Source organism: Anoplolepis gracilipes, chromosome 3, assembly GCF_047496725.1.
Source record: "Anoplolepis gracilipes chromosome 3, ASM4749672v1, whole genome shotgun sequence".
NCBI lineage: Eukaryota > Metazoa > Arthropoda > Insecta > Hymenoptera > Formicidae > Anoplolepis > Anoplolepis gracilipes.
Window position 1 is genome coordinate 7,059,079 of NC_132972.1, and position 22,582 is coordinate 7,081,660.

The 22,582-nt window shown below is 32.2% G+C and overlaps 1 protein-coding gene across 5 annotated transcripts in view; it reads left to right on the plus strand.

The window, feature by feature from the left end:
- Positions 1-22,582, plus strand: part of Ssh (Protein phosphatase Slingshot) — a 108,595-nt gene that overhangs the window by 60,373 nt on the left and 25,640 nt on the right. For all 5 annotated transcript variants that reach the window (XR_012046305.1, XM_072887953.1, XM_072887952.1 and 2 more), the window contains 2 exons: positions 10,760-10,938; positions 17,797-17,862. Coding sequence is in view for 4 of the 5 variants with exons in the window: in XM_072887953.1 (XP_072744054.1) it covers positions 10,760-10,938; positions 17,797-17,862 (245 nt within the window). In the remaining variant the exon portion in view is untranslated. The remainder of the gene's footprint in view (positions 1-10,759; positions 10,939-17,796; positions 17,863-22,582) is intronic.

The following is a 22,582-nucleotide window of genomic DNA, read 5'->3' on the forward strand; positions in this document are numbered from 1 at the left end:
GAAAGCGCTTTCACCGAGAGGCGGTCAACTAACCCGTCGCTAACTATCGTTTTACTCTCGCTTTCCGGGTATCAAAGTGATTTGTTGCAAAACAGAATCAGGAACGGATGCGCATAAAAAGAGCGCGACATTAAAAGGTAGCAAAACGAAAGAAATGACAACTTATATGATGTTTTTTTTTCTTTTGCAATTAAACTCGGAACGATTGACACAATTCGTTTAAGTAAGCTATGAATTTATCAGAGAAGTAGAACATAGTTTTTTTAATATTTTATGTGAAATCCTTTGATTTACGAAAAAAAAAGAAAGAAAAAATATAGATTATTAAAACAAATCCTATTTTAAACGTAAGATACGATATTAATATTCCTTTTTTATAACGTGACAATAGAAGTTTAATACTAATTAAATTTATCAAATCTATCTGAAATTATTTGTATAAAACTACTATTTCGATTAAAATATATACAAATATTATAAGGATTAAATTTTTTGCTTATTAGAATTGAAACCAAATTTCTACAAATAACCAAAAGCTTTCAAGATATGTAATTGCACGAAATATCTTTCTTTATGTGAATATATTGAAAAATTTTGAAAAATTCGGCTTGTGAACTCTTGTTATTAATTTTACGAGGTATTACAAAAGCAGCTACACTGCTGATTTGCTCTTGTTAATAACAGCATAAATCAAAATGAGTGGCGCGACTCTTACACACGGCATTCAATAAACTTGTTCAACTTTCGAAAGGGCTAACTGATGGCCTTTAAGCGATACTTTCTTTTTCTCTCCTTAACAATCGCTCGAACGAAACTCGTTTGACTCGATTCTGTTCAAAGCTGCACTAGCAAAGTATGTAGAACAATGGTTTCTAGCTACAATAGATTGCTTTTTGTTTTTATAATACAATTTCTATTTTGATTGAGGTTCAATCATGATTTTTATTCGATTAAAATTCATGAATTTTATCGTTATGTTTGGACAAGCATTTGACCATCAAGTAAAAATAATTTTCTTTTTATATAACAATTATACATACAACACACATCGATACGCTTTATTTATAAAATCTTATTTTTTATTTATATTTCATTCAAACATATAAGTCGATATTGCGAAAGCATAAATTAATAATGTTTGCGATTTTAAAGCAAAGCTCTTTCTCTTCCGGGTTGAAACATAAATTCGCAGATTTCGGACAAATAAACCTAGCCTAATTCTGTTCTTTTTCTCGCTCTCTCGTTTGGAAATGTAAGCGGATGCTTACGGTAAACTAATGACGCAAGTTTAAGCGGGTTTGCTTCATGTAATTGGATCGTCATGAGAAAGTTCAAAGCCTTGTCGAGAGTTTAGTGATCCTCTTTTATCTCGACGAATTTTTTGAAACCTTTTCGATATCGGAAAAATTTTATTCAAGACGATTATTAAAGGATAAATTGATGGAGTGTGAAACGTTATACTGATAGATAGGCACGGGAAACGTCAAGAGGGACAGCGCAAGTGGATAACTGCTACCGGGTGGTCCGAGATAAATTGAATTTCGCGACGGATGGTTGCAAGGCCGATAGGGTCGATTATTGCATTGTTACACGTGTTATTCTGATAACCGCGCACGTGAAACTGATTACAGTTGTACATGATTATCTCTCCTTGAATATTAATGAAGAACACAATACTTTTTCTCGTAGTGCTTGCATGTTGTAACTATGCACATGATATATGCACATTGTTTGAAAACAATGTATTTATTAACAATGATTTCAATTTATATTTGTTTAATTCTGTAACTAAAGTTGAAGGTTAACAGATGATCTTAATTAAATGGCTAATTTGATGGAACAAGTATCAACAAAGCTTCTTCATTAAAAGAAAACAAAAAGAAAAAAAATATTATGTTATTATGAGAAATACATTTAAGAGAGATAACGAAATTCTAGCAATATTATAATATATTTCATCAATTCATGAACTTGAAATTTAAATTTCAAGTTCAAATTTGAAATTTAAATTTCGTACAATAAAGATTCAACATTACTTCTAAAGAAAAGAAATCAGAAAGATCACGTGAGCGAACAAGTGGTTAACAACCGCAGTATTCTTTGATCCTTTCATTTACCTGAAAGTTTTTTCGATACCTGTTTTCGTTTCGATGAATTATAAACCTGTTTAATATGAGGCTACTGAACTATTCAAACAATATAGAAAGAGAGAGAAAGAGAAAGAGAGAAAGATATGCGCTTATATGTACGAAAACAGAAATTTCTCTTGAGCAGAATAGTTTTTTTTTTGTTTAATTAATTCGAATCATTCGACGATACGTTTTCGTTATTTTTATCTTGCAAAAATAAACTATCTCCAAACACCACATTCAGTTTAACTAGAAAAATTTTGATAGAAACCGACATTGCTCGCAGTTGAACAACTCGCAAATTAATCATGTTGCTTGTGTCTTTAAAAAGTTTATTTATAGTAAAGATCTGGTGTTCGTATATTATCTGAAGTAAAGATTCCTCTCTTCCTGTTTATTCATATCAGATAGAGCTGCCTTTCGTCAAAATAATGTTTCAAGAAAGAGAATAAATTATTATTATTTTTTTTATTAACAACCATTTCTACCAATACAATGAGATGGATGTAACTTTTTATTGAGTTTAGTTTTTTAATTTTAATGTTACAAAACTAAAATAAATCTTCATTGCTGTCAATTTTTCATGGAGTTTATTTTTATTTACAGCGCTGAAATTTTAATTTTCATATAAATATGATTGCTTTTAAAGAATGTTAATCTTTAATTTTTCTATAATTATATAAGACATATATTTTTATAATTTACGTAGATATAAGGACTTGCATAAAAGTATGAATATAAATATTTAAATGTTTTGAAATTAAAAAATGTTCTTTTTTAATACGCGATTAAAATATGAATGATAAGAACTCTGATTAATTATTAGTATATCATTATAACATCTATAATATCTATATAAAAAATTCTCAAATTAAAAAAATGGATAAAGTTTTGTGAAGTTTTTCATGCAGTTATATATTATATGCAGGTGGTAAAATAAACTTGTTTAATACATTCATACCAATTGAATTAATGCGCTCATATTAATATACGTGATCTTTGATGCTCGATTCATGAAAATATAACAAAGAATTTAAAAATTGCTAAAGAGAAGTCTATAGAAAAAGGCAAAAAAACTATTTTATATTATTTTAATAAATTATATATTTTATAGGTAAATAGTTATTCAGAATTTTTTCATACAAAATACATTTAAAGATAATTCGGATTTGAGTGATGCCAATAATTTTCTTGTAATAATTTTCAAGATGCAATAAAAAAATATATATAACATTCATTAAGATATATTTTAACGTCCAAATCATTTTCCAAGAAAATTCGTCTCAAATCGATATCTCTTATTCTAAATAATAGGATCAGCGTTGCATTCGCGATATCTTCTGGAAGAGCAATCTGAAACGTGCTCGCGTTCGATAAACCTGTCAGTGAAACCGGAAACGATCAGAAACGCGAGACATACGTTCGAGGTAATCTCGATCGATGTATACATATTATACGTGTATGGATTATGTGTGTACGCATGTGTATGCGCGCAAGCGCGCATAGATAACGAAACGATTTTATCCGTGGTGACCTCGCAGAACGGATCAATGTCGCCGATCGGCGTTTGGTCCAGGAACGAGGAAGACCTTATTTGGTTGCCTGGTAGCGACAGCGCGCGCAGTAATTCGTTGAGTCATCATCGCTCGTCATAAACGCCGCCGCTGCATTCGGCTGTGTCTCCTCACAATGTGTCCCGAAGGGCCGCGACCGATCGATAAAGCTGCGTACAAGCACGCATGCACGCACAGAATGGAACGGAACGTCGCGTCGCACCGCACAGGCCGCCCACGGTCATCTACGCTAAGCTCATGGAGAATCTCTGCAAGGTCGTTCGGATGTTGAGGAGACTCATCGTCCCGTCTACCATCGAGAAAATAACTCGTCGCTCCTCTGAATAGACGGGTCTAACCTTTAGGAGCGCGACAGAAGCTGACAGTTTTCAAAAGATTTATCAAGCATTCATTATTTTTTTCTAAGTATCTTAATTTTAATTTTTTTTTTTTTTTTTTTTTTTAATATAAAATAATTTGAAATATAAATTTTTCTTAATAGGATATTTCTAAAAGGTAGAATTTTATAATTTTTGGACAAACATTATTTTGATAAATTATTTCGGTTTTTAATTTTTTTATAAATTAATTACTTTTATTTTATTTACTTTAAATTATTTTAATTTTACATAGTCCTTTTATTTATAAAAAATATAAATATATTACGTAATAACATTACCAAGAAAAGTAGCAACTGTAAATGATATAGTATATATAGTTATCTGTGGGCGTATATTTATTCTTATATTTTATTTTTCTAGTCGCAATATATATCGCTGACTATGTTGCTATAAGCTCCGATAAATACAACAACACATACACACGCATTTATTATTTATTTATCTTTTAATCATAAATCTGCCTTCTGGTCTTTTATCTCATTTCAATATTTCATTATGACTTATGGCGCTAAATTATTATCGCTGCGGTTGCAACGAAGAGCCCAACGAGAAAACCGCGCGCGTCTTTCGCGTCTCTTATTGCGATTCGCTTTCGTTCGTAAATGCACATAGCTCTGTGTTGCATTTTACGCTGCCTACACGCGAACGTTCGCGATCGCCAGCACGGTTGATCGGGACACGATCGCGAAACACTTTCACGGTGGTTTGGCCTTTTGCGATGCCTCTCGTGGGATCTCTGTGGTCTGGAGAATCAGTCGGATATCGGAGCGAGCAACCTGGTTTTTGACGTTAACGAATGCCAGTACCTTTCGATATATTGCTGCGAGCTGGAACATTGTTTGATTCACTTATCTGACAGATATTCCAGCAATAAAACGCGAGACATAAATCTGTAGTAGTTTTGCTCTCCCTAAAATAAATTTTGATTATTAGCGTTTGACTCTAAGTGAACGATTAACGATTGCAATATTACAATAATATCCTAGATATTACTTATCGAAAGGCAGACTTTTAAACGACAGAATAAAAGTAATTTTCTGTTGAATGTTTCAACTGAAAATAAAATGTTTAAATACCAAGTATTTATGTTCAAATATCAAGTAGACGAACGAAATTTGGCTCAGAAGTCTGGCAAACGCGACCTTGGCTGACACGTTTAATCCCGAGTCGCCCTCTTCAAGGTCGTTCGCGCGAAAAACGACCGAAGATATATTCGTAGGCGCGTCTTCTCTTTCTCTCCTTCTCTCTTTTTCCTTCCGTCCCGTATGCTTCTCTTCGGTGCACTGTACGGACTGAGTGCAGCAGGAGAAATGACCGTCTGGAGATGCTATCGTACTCTTAACTACGAGTTATACCCCGGGCATACCCGGACTCTTCCTCTTGTTCGCCACGCGATTCCCCTTTAGGATCCTTCCAGCTTTCGATAATGATTATCTCGTTTAGGCGTTGTAGCGAGAAACTCCTCTGAGAGATTAAACGGCTGAAAGTGGACCCGCGAGACGAAGCACGCAACCACGATGTGGACTGTAATTTTGATGTCACATGACCTAAATAAAATCACACGTGCGGTGTCGAAGTATTCGTTTCTTTGCTTTACAAAGGTCAGTGATCCTCAGTTATTGTAATGTCACTTTTCTCAAATTATTTCCCGAGATAACATTTATTGTATAAATTTAATTTAAATAATATATATAAACTACTTGTTATTAAGTTATGTATATATTTAATTCTCCATTTATAGTAGTTTTTGCTAAAAAGAACTTCTAAATATAATTCGTAAATAATATATCTCTAATTAGTTCAAATACTGTGTTTATAATTTTTTATTAATTAGATGTATGGCTCTCTCTCTCTCTCTCTCTCTCTCTCTATATATATATATATATATATATATATATATATATATATATTTTTACTTATTTATTTATTTACGAGACTGAAGATGCCTACTATTAATAATAATTAAATATTTATCGCGGCTTTCTTCAAATATATCATATAGTTCTAATTTCGTACAAGAACGATTCGCCAAAATGAGAACGCTGTTGCATATTTTAGTCGATCGCGCGATAGTCGATATATATAAATCTAATCGTTGTTCGACTTCCAGTTTCGACTTTCTTTCCATCGCGATTCGACGGATCGAGACACGATTCCTAAGGCGAGCGATCTTTTTTAATGGCATACATCTCTTTTCTAATCTCATACATCTCGGACTGTATAGGCTGACACATGTTCGATATATCATCTGCGACGCTTATACGCAAAGAAAGAAAAAGAAGAGGGAAGGAGGTAATCCAGATATATACTATCTTTTCTTTCACCTCAATTTTGCCTTAGTTGAAATTTCACAGCATTCGGATTTTAATTTTAATGTTGTGAACTAGATTGAAAGATCGAAGAAATTTCGAATTGAAAAATCTTATTCTCTAGTTAATTTTAGATAGACTTTACATTAGGATTATATCTTTATTTGAATTCTAATTATTGAAATATTTTATATTAAAAATTAAAAGCTATATTAAATAAAATAACATTTAATTAAAATCGGTCTTATAGGAAATTTACATAGGCTAAGAAATTCGCAAATAAGAAGAACGATGTGATATTTAGCATGATGGAAAATGTTGAGAGAAATGCGAAATAATATACATTGCGGTAAAAGTAACTCACTCTTTCCCGATTCTTGAGCGCTTTAATCCTGTTTTTAGACGATGAAAAGTACGATGATTATCATAAATAGTACGTCGGCGTGTTTATACGGGGACGTCGTCAAAGCATAATTGATTTGGTTTTAATTATCAACCGCGCCGCAGATCCTAATAATTCGCTACGTGTGGTGTATTATTATTGCCATTAAGATTTTCTCGACAATATGCTGTTTAATTTTTATGCTACGTTGCTCCGCGAGTACGTTAATTTTAAAGTACTTTTGATCTTAGCGAGATGTGTGCCTTAATTGAAATCGGAAAGTTTTAATGTGTCAAGCGTCAGAAAAATATTCGTTTCACACATAAAAGATAAAAATCTTGCAAACTTTTACTTGTCTCTTCACTACATCATTGTAATTTGTGGAAAACTGTTCAAGAAATTGTTCAAGTCACCACTAATATAGTAATATTCTTCCACTTTTATTTTGAGAGAAATATACTTTATTAAAATTTTGTGATATTAATTACGTAATACCTACAAAATCATCTGCTGCCATAACATATAATACATTACTAATAGGGTATTTGCGGTCATTTTTTTAATTTGTCGTTAAAATGAAAAAGTTTGGCAAATTTTTTTGTTGATTTAAAGATTAATGAATTTAATTGACAAGAGATTAATGCAATAATAAAATAAAATTTTATTTAAATAGTTTATAAATTCTTTTAATGTATTTTATAATAAAATGTAAGAGAGAGTATGACTATGATCTATTCTTCAATTTTTAAGCGGTTTTGAAAGATCATAAAAAACCTTTTAATTTAAATGTTTGAAATATAATTTCTAGCTTCAATTGCTTTAGATAGCAAGGAGCTGAATCAAATCGTGTTAATTGCAGTTTGATTGGTTTGATATTTAACCTTCTTGCGTTATCGAATGTGTGATTAATAGACAGAACCCGTTGGTTTGGACCGTATTAACTGGAATAGATAGATGTATAAAGAAATGCTAAGCAGATGATTTGAGAAATTATGATGTGACTTTGAAAGTAAAACTCGCGTCACAAATCTTTCAACGTACTTTATTTCGATCAATTATATAACCAGTATATTTATATATGAAAAAGATATTAGTTTCTACTTTTAATTTAATCTTAAATTTTAAAGAAATAAACATGCACACTTGTGCTTTTGTTTATACAGAGAAAAAATTAAAACCATACTATAGATATATATCTTTTACATATACATCTTAGATATGTATACCTTATATGTATCTTTTTAAAATTGATAGGATTTCTTTTTGAACATAACGAGAATTTTACTTATTTATTATATTTTTTTTTCTCTGACCTTTAGTCGCTAGAAAATAATGTATTAATTTTATTTATTTCGCCTCTCTCACCACATAATTATCGTAACTGCGGAAGGAAATGTGTGGTCTATGTCTTATAAGGAACGTAAATTAGCTAATTATCTATTCATTGAGGTTAACTACTCGTAATTGCGGGCTTGGCAATGCAAGTGTCCATAACATATATCAAGTAATCCCATTTCGTTGGCATTTAAAACTTATTCAACGTTGAAAATTGCAAATTTTTAAATAATTTTTATTATGTGTGATTTGCGCGAAATGGCATACGTGTTTCTCTCTCTCGCAAGGAGGGGATGATTGCTTCTCGCGACTATAATAATAGTAATAACGATGATAATGAAAATGAGACTCTCGCGGACAACGCCGTGTTAGCGAGAAGTGTTTTCTAATTATTATTGTTTATAATTAATAGTTATCTGACTGTCTGAAGGCCAACTTTTATATCAACGACTTTCCGCCTTTCCCTTTTCGCCGTTTCCGTCGAGACTTTCGCCATTTCCTCACTCTCTCTTTCTCAGAGATCTGGAGGGTTTCTCTTGCGATTTCGTGACGTGTCGCCTTCCAAAGACACACTTGTGCACGGATGAACGAATCGCGTAATCGTGGCGTTATTAATCGGGAAATCGTTCCGCTCGATGATTAATAACGGAACGGGCGAAACGGTTCAGCGGCAAATCGTGACTACATTAATCGTCTAGTTCCTTCTTTCGGAAACAAGTGGGAAATATTCAATGTCACGAATTGCACATATTGTAACGTGCGATGTGCAATAATCGAGTTTGAAATTTTTCTTAATCACAGGATAGGTACATGATGCAATGTGAATGTTTAAGAGCATTTCTATTTTTTTATATTTTTTTGGTTTTCTTGATTGTTATATTTGTAATTGTAAAACATTTTTATCTTGTACATCTAAGATTATTATTTTAGTTTAGTTCTAATTATTTTTTTAGTATACTCTATTTTTATTTTTCTATATTTTGATGATGCTTTGTTTCATATATTTATGACGTATTTGAGTGCATAAGATTGATAAGACATAAAAATTCTATTATTATCAATTTTAGAAAAGTTTTTTATTTATTATCAGTATTTGTATTTTTTTAAAAATACATTTTAAAAAATTTTATTTAACGCACAAAGAAAAACAACACAAAAATATAAACATATATATATATATATATATATATATATATATATATATATATTATATTTTAAATTAAATAATATTATTTATTTTTTTTCGTATCATTATACATGTTGATATTTTCTTATGAGATATTACAACTATGTATAATTAAAGAATAGTAATACAAGGTAGAAAATATAAAATGATAAAAACAATAATCATTATCTACTCTTGACTGGGAAGTAAAAGGATATCTCTTCGAATATATTTTTTTCTTTCCACTCCAATTCGTAGAAACATATCAGTTGTTTTCGTTTCAAAGTATTGAAATTTAATTAGCTACGGCTATAACCCTGCACTTATCATCTATTAACGCCTGCGAAATGCGCTTTGCGTTACATGCGAATGCGCCGCGATTATCGCGTTTATTGCTTCTTTTTCCTCGAGAAAAATCGTATCCGCTAAGCGCGCTGAGATGTAATCGCCGACGAAATCCGGTCTGCGTTATCGCGGTCGGGATTCTCCTTGGGAAGTGCGGAAGCGTTAATTGCCGCATTATATGTATATCGTAAAAATGCATAGTCGACGCCTACCATCAGCAGTGGCGGAGCCGCTCCAGTCGTTGCACTCGCCGCAACACACATTGTTGAATCGAGTGGCCGCAGTCAACCCCGTAAAGTGGACACACTAATCCCCCAAGTAATCAGTGCAATGTGTGCTCGAAAATCTGCCCTGAGACATTCGATATTGGCGATTTCTCATCGCCGTACTTGATGCGAAATGCGTGCGATCCCGTTGCCGTAATCCGTGTCGTTTCTTCCATGACTACTATTCCTCTTCAATCTAGCTGCATTGAATTCGCGATGGCAGATAAGAGACGGATCGGTGAAAATAATTAAACAGTCCGTTTGGGAGCATCGAATGCATCGTCCGTGGCGAAACTTTTAACCGCTCGTTACAAGAGATCACAGCGAATGATACGTTTGCGTTTAATCGAGCGAGCGAATTATTGCATGAACGATCCATCTAATCGTTTAACCGTCGGAATCCTGTACGGGATTCTATCCTGGGAATTCTAAGAGTACGTTTCCTACTCGATCAGATCTTTGCTTAATTTATTTTCGACATACGTCGATTTTTCTCATTAATCCTTTATTTGCATTTTGAAATAAGTGCGCTCAGAAGTATGAGAGATATTGCAAATTATTATATTTCTTCGAAATATTTTTAATCTTTTGTCTCTTTTATTTTGAAGATTTTTTTTCCAAAAGAAAATCTGTACACGGTAAAGAATTAATTTTAGTTCGTTCTCACTCTGTCTTTTTAATAAATACTTTGTCGCAATCATATTACGTTGTAATTCGAAGATATCTAAAAATAACTTGTGTATTTTATTTTGCGATCAACAAGAGACTTAAGCTAAAACATTTTCCGATTCGCAAATGGTCCTTTAATCTGTGAATTGTACTTAAAAAAAAAATCCGCCCTAGGTAATCGGAGACTTTGTCATTTTGCTTTTAGGCCGTGAAGCTGGAGTCGGTGCATCCAGGAAGAACGCGATACCTCGTCGTTGTCTCCTGCACAGGAAGGCAGGACGCCGAGGAAAGCTGCCTTCTCGGTATCGATTGCCACGCCAGGGCGACCGTCGGTCTCGTGCTCCGAGTTTTGGCCGACACCGCTATTACTCTCGACGGCGACGGGTAAGTCACTGGAGACTTTTTCCTCTCTCTCTTTTTTTTTTTATCGCCATCTCTACATTTCTCGTATCACGAAGAACACTATGATCTTGCTACTTTTTTACGCAATCTATTTTTTCATTTTTATTTATTATGTTTTACATAATTACTTTTTTTTATACAATTACTACTAACTATTATATAACGATTAAATATTACTATAATTATTAAATAATTAATTTATACCTTTATAAAGGGTGGCTCAGAATTTATTTTATGTTGGATAGTCTGATTATAGACGATGTTTTACAGTTTATTAAATTTTTTTTTTCTTAACATCAATGTTTTTATTCTATTAAATTTTCTTTTAAACGCCAGTAAAATATTATTTGAGATATTTAATTAGATTTTATTATAAGTTTTCATATTTGTTTATCACACATATGAAATTTCGATATCATAAAATAAAACGTCAAAAGGATATTATTATATTAAAATAAGATCTAGTGTTTATTATGGAATGGATAAACATCGTCATTACACTTACATCAAGAATAGTGCATATGCATTTACAAAACATAAACAGAAACATCAACAGAACGTAATATATGGTGACCTTGTCATCAGATATCTTCTTTCTTTGCGGATAATTAAATAACAGTTAGATTAATTGTTGGTGTAGTCATAGATCGTACTGTAGGTGTATCTCTTATTAAACTTTTTATTACAATACGATAATTAATGATAAGAGAGGAAGAGATCTTGTTATACATTTTGTCAACGTTAAAAGAAAATATTGATAGATATTTAGAGTGATCGTTTTCTCTCCTTATCTCTCTTTAATTTCTAATGAATATTTTCTTATATACATAAAACGTAACGACATAAACATAAAAAGCGTAGCATAAAAATCTGTTATAATTATGCCAATTATTTTATTATAAATTATTAATTAATGCGTTTTTAATATTTAATATTAAATAATTAAATCAAGTTTTACAAATTTTCTCTTGATACAAAAACTAAATGAAATTAATAAAGGACGGAAAAGAAAGAAACAACGTTTTATTATCCTTAAATTTTAAAGTTTGCATATCTATTACGCGCGTTTTAGAGTTTTATAACTTTTCATATTAAATACTCTTTTATAAAATTTCTCTTCAATTTTTTATTCTCTTATGAATATAAACGTATAAACCTGTTGTAATTATACAGGATATCCCGCTATAAATTATTGATTAGTTCGTTTTCAATATTTAATGTTAAATGTCTTAGATTTTTAAAATGACATCTTTCTTGATGTGAAAACTGTATGAAATTAATTGAAAATAAATTTTCATAATTTATTTATATACATTCTTATGCTTTGTATACATGTATATATCATACGCGCTTTAGTTTTATAATTTTTTATATTTTAAATACATTTACGACTTTCTATAAAATTTATATTACGAGTATAAAGAACATTTATATATAATATATAAAGTATAGTATAAATTCCCAAGTATATTTTATCACGGTGAAATTTCAATCAAAACGATCAGTGAATCGATAAAAAGATGATACGAGATACTTTGTGTAGATCGGATATATTCCATCTGATTGAAATCCCCGATGATTCAGACGTGACGCTGACATTGCACTGCTTTATATCGGGCAACTGAATCGATCAACAAATATTTTCAAAGCACATTAGTGCACGCGGTTACTTTCTAACGGCTGTGCCAACTTGTCTAATTCTCTCTACTTTAAAATGACTCACTGCCACGGCTCGCCAGACGTTCAGACTGAATTAGTTATACCGATAATTAGCCGAATGGCAGCGGCGGCAGTATACATGCCATGAAATGAAAGGAGAATATTAGTGGGCGCAGATAGAATACAATGTAAGTGTGTGCGCGTGTGACTTTTATATTATCTGCTTACTCGTAACTATAATGCAGACAACGCAACAACGCAGACAATGCTTATGCATATATACTTTCTCTCTTCTTTTCTTCTGTTTTTAAATTGTAAGTTTTGTTTGAGGAAGTGAGGAAAAAATTTAATTTATTACATACCTAATTATGTAATTTTTACATTTTTTTACGTTAGATTATTGTGCCGTCTGATTCAGTATCTATTTTCGTGCGCTTGTAAAACTGGCGTCATGAACTATATCAGCGTGCATACTACTAAGAAAAACATAAAAAAACCTGGAATTCTTAGGGCATTTTTTTATATTTGTGTGAAGAATTCGGGTAATTCTCCTGGAATGTTAATTGGGATTCAGGGAATTTAAAAAAATTATTTTTTATAATTTTGCTGCTTTTGCTGTAAATGATATATATGTATATATGTATGTGTATATATCATGTTTATATATCTGTTTCAATGTCTTAAGAAAATATTGGATGTACAGTAGATATTCTTTATTTTAATTTTTAATGAGAAAAATAAAAATGTTATGAAACTTAAAAATTTTTATCTTAACAGAAGTTAATTATTTAGTTTTTTCAATACATTTATAAATCTTGAAACTTGAGTAGCTCCATGTGTTTCTTATTATGAGTGAAAAGTATTAAAAAACGTATAAAATAAAAAAATTTATTTAGAAAATTGCACCAAAAAAATCTTTAAAAAATATCTGGAAAGATCATGGAATTGTCAGGAATAATTTTAAAAGATTAAAATAGATACGCTGTATATATAATTATACACAATTTTTTTATGTATTCTTCAATATACATAGTACTGTTAACTATAGCTCAAAGTCTACTCGAAAAGTTATTCTTTTAGAATTTTAATATGATTTAGAGATAAAAGAGAAAACATTTATATTTTCTTGCAAACTTATATCGTAAAATCTCTCTTTCTCTCTCTCTTTCTCTCTCTCCCTCTCGCATAATCAATTGCGCCTTTTCATTTCAACTTATCGACATAATATATAACACCTCCTCCATAAAGATTAAATGCGAAGGTCGCCACCGCTCTCTCGGGCGTAGGGAAATGGAGCGCATTACCGTAAGGCAACACGCGTGTTGGGGAGCAAGGTACTTGACAGGTGACTACCAAGGTTGTACGATGGAAGGTCGCGACACAACTTGTGAAATCGAGACGAAGTTAATTCAGTGTGATTGTCTATTGCATCGTCTACCACAATGCACTATCGCAATATAAATCACACATCTTTAAAAAAAGAGATAGGCATGTTATAAATGTAACCTAGCATTAAAAAGTAGAGTACAAAGCTTGATGTTAATTAAAATTGATTTCAGATTAATCGAAAAACTATAACTGTAACAAAAAATATATTTTTGTATTTTAAAGATATAATATAGGTATTACTCAGGATAGTTTCGATATCAATGATAAAAGAGATATCGATAGTTTGATTAATCAATTATCAATTTGCTATAATATATACAAATAAAATATGTGTTGGAAATATGTTTTTATCAACAAACAATGAGATTTAAAATGAGATAATTACATACGTTTATATTTATTTGGATAATTTAGCAAGAAAATATTGTAAGAAAATATTATATTTTTTTTCAATATTATTCTTTCTTAAAATAATTTTCTCGTAGAAAAAATTTTGAGTACTAGAGCTTAAGATAAGATACCGGATACTACAAAAAAAAATACTAATCTGCATAGAGATACAATTACACGAATAATGTAAATAACGATTATTTACATTATTATTTTTTCTTGTAGATTAATCTTATTGTTTCCTGTATTTATTGATAGCTTGTCTGTAACTATACAAGAACTTAGATAACAGTTTTATAATGTGAAACAACATTTGAGACGTCGATATATCAGCACGTCGCATTTAAAGGGTTAATGACCGTAGAGTTTCAACGGCAGGCATGTACCAATAAAACGATCTCTATCGCATCTGGATGGTGTCTCGGAGCTTGCAGTTTTTCGCGTGATTAGAAGAGACCAGGACAACACTTTGTCCATGGCTTTTTCCGATCGTCGCGGGCGCGAAAAGTCCACCCACGCGAAAGCACATTGACTGGGCGACGCGCGCGACGGCTGGCATCCGCTCCCGGACGAGCGATTCTCGCGAAATTAACGATAAAGGGACGGACGGATGGACAGACGGACAGACGGACAGACCGAGATGCGTGGCGAAGGAAAAAGGAGAAAGAAAAGGATGCTCCGGGTATAGGAAAAGAAAATGAGCGCGAACGCCGGTCAGTTGGCGTTCCTACGATGTCGATGACCCTCGGAGGCGCGGGCAGTCATCTCTCTTCTTCGTCTACAGCTATTTCTCCTTCTCTCGACGCGACTGTCGCGACAACTCGCTAGAGTTCTTTTCCGCATATTAGAGACATTGCGCGGATTTCGTCGTCACTTGCTCGATTTGAAATGCCACTGCCGCCGGTCGCAGTCTTGACTTACTTAATCTCGAGCCAGCCACTTGTTGCCTTTTTCTAGAGACTACTGTCTTAACCACATATAATAAAGTATAGACAAAGAAAATTTAGTTGACATGTTAGTTAACATGTTCAATGCCGTAACGGCCACGGTTCACCGGTCTTATGATAGTGCCTTATTGATATACGCATAAAGCGCAACCGACCGTATTCGGAAAATTATATGTGTCGGAGAGTGAATTAGACGAAATAACGAATGATTGCGAAAGATTACGTTTATTTTCCGTAACGTACAATTTAAGTAGATTTTTATAAATTTAATCGGAATTCATGCGGCGTGTAATAAAATCAGATCAGCTGACTCAGTGTTTTGGGCACCAATCAAACAGATTATACCGTCATGACGCATTATACTTTTTCAAAATTTATCTAACGTCACGCAATGTAATCATGATTCAATATATAAGAAAAACTCTTTTTCTTTCACAATCAGTTTCACTTCTTAACATAAAACTCAGATAAGGTTAGCCACATTTATTTATAACGATATTTCTAAGAATTGATTTTTCAATTTTAAAGTCTTATTACACAAATTTCTTACGTAAAATATAAATAGGCTTTTCCACTATCAAGGAATCCTCTGCATAATAATTTATAAAGTAATAATCGGGAAATATTGAATTACGAAAGTTATTACGAAAGTATTATAGAGAGAGATATAATGCTGTTGTATCGAAACCAGCCAAGCTCTCGAGGAATTTTTTTTCTTTCGATTACACCATATGGTTCAATTTTTCGATCGATGCAATCTCGAGGAAGGCCGGCCATAAAATTCGTCTGTTGGAATGTTCGTAGAGGGTAACTGTAATCGACGAGAGAGGCGAATTACGATCCGAAAGTAGAGGACGGAGGGCGTTCGTTTTACGATCCGCATGATAACGGTGCGAGCCAGGTAATTTCGGGGGAGGGGGGATTGCATTTTTTTTTTCGTCTCTTTCATACCTTCTTGAGAGGGTAAAAGATATGTGCGTGAATCTCCGATGTTGATGTTGTGTGCAACATACTGAAATTCCAAACCGTAAGGCGTTTTTGCGTAACTGTTCGCGACTGCGTGTTTAACGCCCGCGGCGATGATTGATATAATTTTCGTTTTTTTATTTGATCGTTTACATAACTGCAATTTATCGCGAGCAGTTGTGTAAAGCGCAAATTTTGGTATCATGCTTGTTGCATGCTAACTGCTTTTGTCGTGCACAATCAAACAACCTAAAATGTGCTCGATATGTTTAAATTATGGGAAGTTAAAAGTTTTATAGTAACATATGCTAAAATTATGAAATCTTTGCAAATCATATTTGTGTTGTATTAATTAAATTATTATAGTTTACACATAGATTTAGAATTACATAATATATTGTGCATCTACTCGAGAATATAATAGTTTTTATTATAAAATTATATATAAAACTATTGTAATTTAATTTTTATTAATTAAATTTTTTGACGAGTCTCTCGAAATTTATTTTTGATCGTCTATAAATAAAAAATTATGTTGATATTGTATATTAGTTAGATTAAATTAAATTTTGTTTTTATATTTTTACATAGAGGAAGGAAAGTATGCGCCGAAGAGATTCCATATAACATGTGACGATGACAACACGAGTACCGTTTTCTTTCTGGAAAAAATGATCCCGGAATCGACAACGATTTCTTGGAAATCTTGTCAGCGGCAGATTTACGAATCGCGATGCTCGCACGGCGCGATCTCATTTACATAATACGTAATTAATGGCTATGCGTTGAATGCGTGCCTCCTCCCACTCTTTCTTTCCATGTCGTAATCGCGAGAGAATTGCGTTACCGTTGCAGTTTTGAAGCGGCGATTGCTCGGTTCTAACGGCGCAATTGCGACTTTGACCGTCCATCAAATAATCTGTTTAAAATGTTGAATCAAGAAGAATATTAATTTCTTTCTTATATTAAAACTGAGATAAGACTGAATTAATGTAGAAGCAATTTTAAAGAAAAAATTAATTTATATATTTAAGCATTCTAAAGAATTCTAGTGAAAGTGCATAATGCCAAAGTCATTCTTTGTGCTATCTAATAATTTGACATTTAAAAACAACTATAGACGCAAAGACAATCGAAATGTCAAGAAAGCAACGAGTATGAGATTTCTTAAAACTCAAGTCAAATGTTATGTCATATATGTGATTTATCTTTAAATATTCAAGTTTTGAAGAAAAAAAGTGAAAAAAATATTTTTTTATTAATTTTTTTTGCATTATTTTAGTCTGATGTTATGTTCAAGTAAAATAAGTTATTTTATTCTTTGCGAATTAGATAATTTATGAAATAATAAGACCATCTTAAAATAAGGAATTATTGTTTGTCTTATTGATAAAATGGAACGATATTCCATATAAGAATAATATTATTTACATCGGTTAGGTCTCTTAAAGATCATCGCAATTTCACTTCCGGATTTTTTATTTTCCAGGGGTTTCAAGGTCAGTGTTTGCGGCCGTCAGCACATCTTCAAGCCGGTGTCAGTTCAGGCCATGTGGTAAGTCTGCATCTCTGATAAACGAAACTGGTTTAACACCAGCGTAAAAATGGAACAAAAAATGTAGCGGCACTGAAACTTTTTTATGTTTTGCGTAACGGCTATTTAATACGTACTGTACGCTTTTGATATTAAATTTATTATATGCAGAATCGCTGATGTAAGATATAACGTTAATTTTAGTACAATTATTAGAATTTTTATTCCATTTTTTCTGCTCGTCAAATAAAATAATTTTGAACCTCTTTCTCTCTCTCTCTCTCTCTCTCTCTCTTTCTCTCTTTTTAAGAAATTATTAAACTTTTGCGTAAATATTTCTGTCAGGTCGGTAATTTTTCATGTACAATTGATCAATTATTTGCTAGATGCACAAAGATGTATGATTAACATTGATATTTTCAAATGAGGAACCGAACAGCGAATCACGCAATATATAATCTTGCAGCATTCGATATCTTGTTGGTTACGCTAGGTAAGCCATGCGATTGGAAAAGAAGAATCATTGTCGCAGGTTTAACAACCGTGGCTAATAGATAATGTCGGTGTAATTACACGACGGATGAGATCGGAGACGATTGTCGTTCGCGAAAGATGCATTGAATGAACGCAAGGAATTTCAGACATACACGCGCGAGTAGCGAAATTCTTCATACAATTATCTTTGACGATCAATATTTATTACGGAACGTCGAGAAATACGTAAAATCATTAAATGAGAGAAGAAAATCTTTTATAAAATTATAAAAGAATTTGTCAGTAAAAAGATAATAATCTTTTCAGAAAACTCTGTAATTATATATTCTCAGGAAAAAAAATCTGGATAAAAATACTACAGGAAAATAAATACATAAAACATGCAGACTGTAATTGACCTTCGAGATATAATTGCTGATGAATTTTTTTCAACACATGGCTAATAATCAAGATTGTATTGAATCGAGTTTTGAATATTATGTGTCAAATCATGATTCACTTAAATTTTCTAAAAAATTGTCTGTATCTAAAGTTAATTATAATATTTATTATAATATCTAATAATATTAAATATAATATTTAAATTTGTGCGATGTATGAGTGTGTGTGTGTATATATGTACATACACACGTATATACATCAAATGCAACGACAGTGAAGTCTGTGATGCATGATTCGGGGGTGGGAAGATGACGAAGATGTTATCGATGCGGAAGAGGGCTCGCGAACAGTGCGAAAAGAAAAATTAGGCGTGGGCCGTGGCTTAATTGGTCGACATCACAATTGCCCGACTGGACAGCAGGAACTTTCTTGGCCGCCCAACCTCTTCCGGTGCTGTATTTTTCAATGCAGGCGAAAACACTGCCGTCTCTTCCCACACGAATCGATTATATTCAATTTCTCCTTTGAATGTCACTTTGATTAATCAGTAAAATCGGAAATTGTTTAATCAAATTAGATTATTACAAAAATTATATTCAGTTTTTACTTGCGTTAAAATTGCCTTTTATATACGAGAAATTTTATAAAATTGAAGATTTTTTATAAAATAATAGAAAATGTTTTGTCCCTGTCAACTGTTATTAATTATGAAACATTCAAAGAGAAATAAATTGCGCTATTTTTAATTATTCTAAAAAATATATACGAATATACGAAGCAATTTGGATATTAGAAAATTTACATATATCTTCATTGCCTCATTGTTGTCAATTAATCAAAAATTTATTGAAAAATGACGAAGAATGATGAATTATGAGGATAGTTTTTTTTTAGTTTTAATAATTAGATGAACTTATTCTATAGCATAAATTGCATATCTGAATTGAATACATCGGCTAATGACTATCAGAGTAGGCGTCATCTCCTTATTCGTCGTATTCGCGTGACCTACGACTTCAAATTTGTTATTTCTGGCACTGCCGTGTGTCTTGGACGATGTGTGCCTGGATTATAAATAGGCTTGCCTCCAATCTCGTGCGCCACATGCATTAGCGTTAACTCGTGTCGATTTTTATAAAAGCGCGATCGGCTCGACGTGCGTAGGCGCGAACACCTTTGATATCGACCGCAGTGTGAATTTTCGTAGGTGTAATCATAGATTAATTCGCAAATTGATTTACGTATATATGAGCATGTATTCGAATTTATAGATATGATACTCGTAATGATAGAAGAAATAACAGCAACGAATAGAGGTTCGAAACGCAGAGTATATAGAAAGAGGAACACAGTACTGTCAACTGGAGATATTTTATTATTATAAAAAAATATTTTAAAAAAACTTGAGAAATAATAAAGAAAAATTAATTTTTTATATTAGTTTTACTCTTTTTTTCTATCTTTATTTTTCTCAGATGTAAGACCGAGTTCTCTTAAAAATAAAATCGTACATTTTGTGCAGATAAAGTCTCTTAAAAATAACAATTTTTTCTCTCTCTCTTTCTCTTTCTACAAGTTAATATTTAAAATGCAATTTTATTAAAAATGATAATAATGTTCGATTATTAATTAATTTTGAATAAGAATCGAAAAGAGCGAACATATTAATTCTTAACATTTTCTACTACGCAAATTTACTTGAGGATTTCAGATCAACCACTGCGGCGAAAACGCTTGTCTCATTGTACAATGATTACATTATGAAGATTGATTATAATTCGTAATACGTCGTAATGCGTTTTACACTATGAGGCGAACGTCGCGACGTCGAAATCATTGTCGGTCTCCTCGTCGACGACGACGATGACGTCTCGACGTCGTCGTCGTCGTCGTTGTCGTCGTCGTCGTCGTCGTCGTCGCCGTCGTCGTCGCCGTCGTCGTCGTCGTCGTCGCCGTCGTCGTCGCCGTCGTCGTCATCGTCGTCGTCGTCGTCGTCGTTGTCGTCGTCGTCCTATTTTTGGAGAAGCCTCGTTGGTCTCGACCATCGCACACCGTGGTGGGGTTGCTTACGACTATGGACCATCGCCCGCGCCATTTATGGGTGCGTCGCGACGCATGGTCACTCTTTGTCGAATTTTACCACGTGCTCGTCGCGCATGGTACTAAACAAACCCCCGTCAAGATCACGTCGCTTCCGCGTGTTTTTTTTTTGCAAGAGACTATATTTTCGCGCTCGTTTTTTTTTTTTTTTTTTTTTTTTTTTTTTACATAAGCTCAATTTCTAAATTTGTTTTATTATTATTTTTATTAAATGACTATTATATAATGTATGCTATTTATAAGACTTTCTGGTAATATTAATATTTTAAATTTTTATAAAATCAAAGAATTAAGAGAATTATAATATGATAGCAATATTTACAAATGCATTAATAATGCAACATACATTTCTTTTATATTAATGTTTATATGAACGTAAATATTGAAGTATTAAAAAGAGAGAAATAATTTTAAAATATAAATATTTCATTAGTAGACAATATGCATTTGAAATTTATAAGTAATATATATGTTATAATGTAGTAATATTTATATTATTTTATCTATACTAATTACTTCTAATTTATCGGATATATAACAACTATAATAGATAATGTGATAAGATGCATTAATTATAAGAATCTAGTTTCAAAATTTACGAGTCCAATTATATCTCAACATTACAGAATGTTAGAAGATTCATTGTTGCTCTATAATTTCTTTTATTAAGTATGAGATGACATATATATAAAAGTTATACCGCGATCTCTTGGCTTCCGTTTGCTCGTGTGGGTGGTCGGTTTCGTAGACGCGACCTACATATGTAATTGCGAACGAATGCACTTACCTCACTTTAACTTCAAAGCTTTTTCGTTACAGACGACACGTTCACCTCCTCCCCAATTCTAAAAGTCGTTTCTCGGTGTCAAGTGTGAAATATAGACGCGCTTGGTTCAACAGTCTCGCTATCTTCTTTGCTAGATGACGTGAATACGCACACAGTACATAGAAGTGCTGACGTTCGTTCTCTGAAAGTTATTTTTCGTTTTATTTTTATCGTTAAAGGGTATTCTCAACGAACTTGCTTGTGACGGAACGATGCGAACGCAAATTTTTTATTGAGATTTTATCAATCTGAAGTCCTGTCGAATAAACTGCTATTGCTGTCGCTCTTTGTGCGATACCTTGACACAGAATTTCCGAACTATCGGTCACCGCGACAGATTACGAACGTTCTGTGTATCAATTGGTACTTGATACGAGTTATTAACTAGGATGTATATATTTGATAGGAGGTTTTTTTTATCTGTAACTAGGTAAATTAATTCACTCAATGTTAATAAGTAAATTTTATATCGCATAGAGATCACATTTTTTCTTTTTGCAAAGTACAATTATGCGTAATACTAAATTTCATATGTTATGAATTAAAGAAATAAATTTTTTAATATGCTGGAAATATCAAAGAAAGATTTAAAAAAATTGTTTCTTGAACAATTATATATTTGAAATTATATGTAAAGTACACATATATTTTTTTATTAGATAAAAATTATCTTATTTTACATATATATATATATATATATATATATATATATATATATATATATATTCAACGGACGACGATCTGTGATCTAGTTTTTGTTCTGATCGATGCAAAACATATCAGATAAAACTGGTTTTCAGGTCGTAGCGATCTGGTGAATGCCAGCAATAAGTTTTCTCAATCGTACAAATATTTTCCGCGTTAGGATTCTTCTAATGCTCGACTTCAATTAGCGCCGATTTATAGATAAAAGTAAGTTCGCGAATGCTCCTTTTTTTT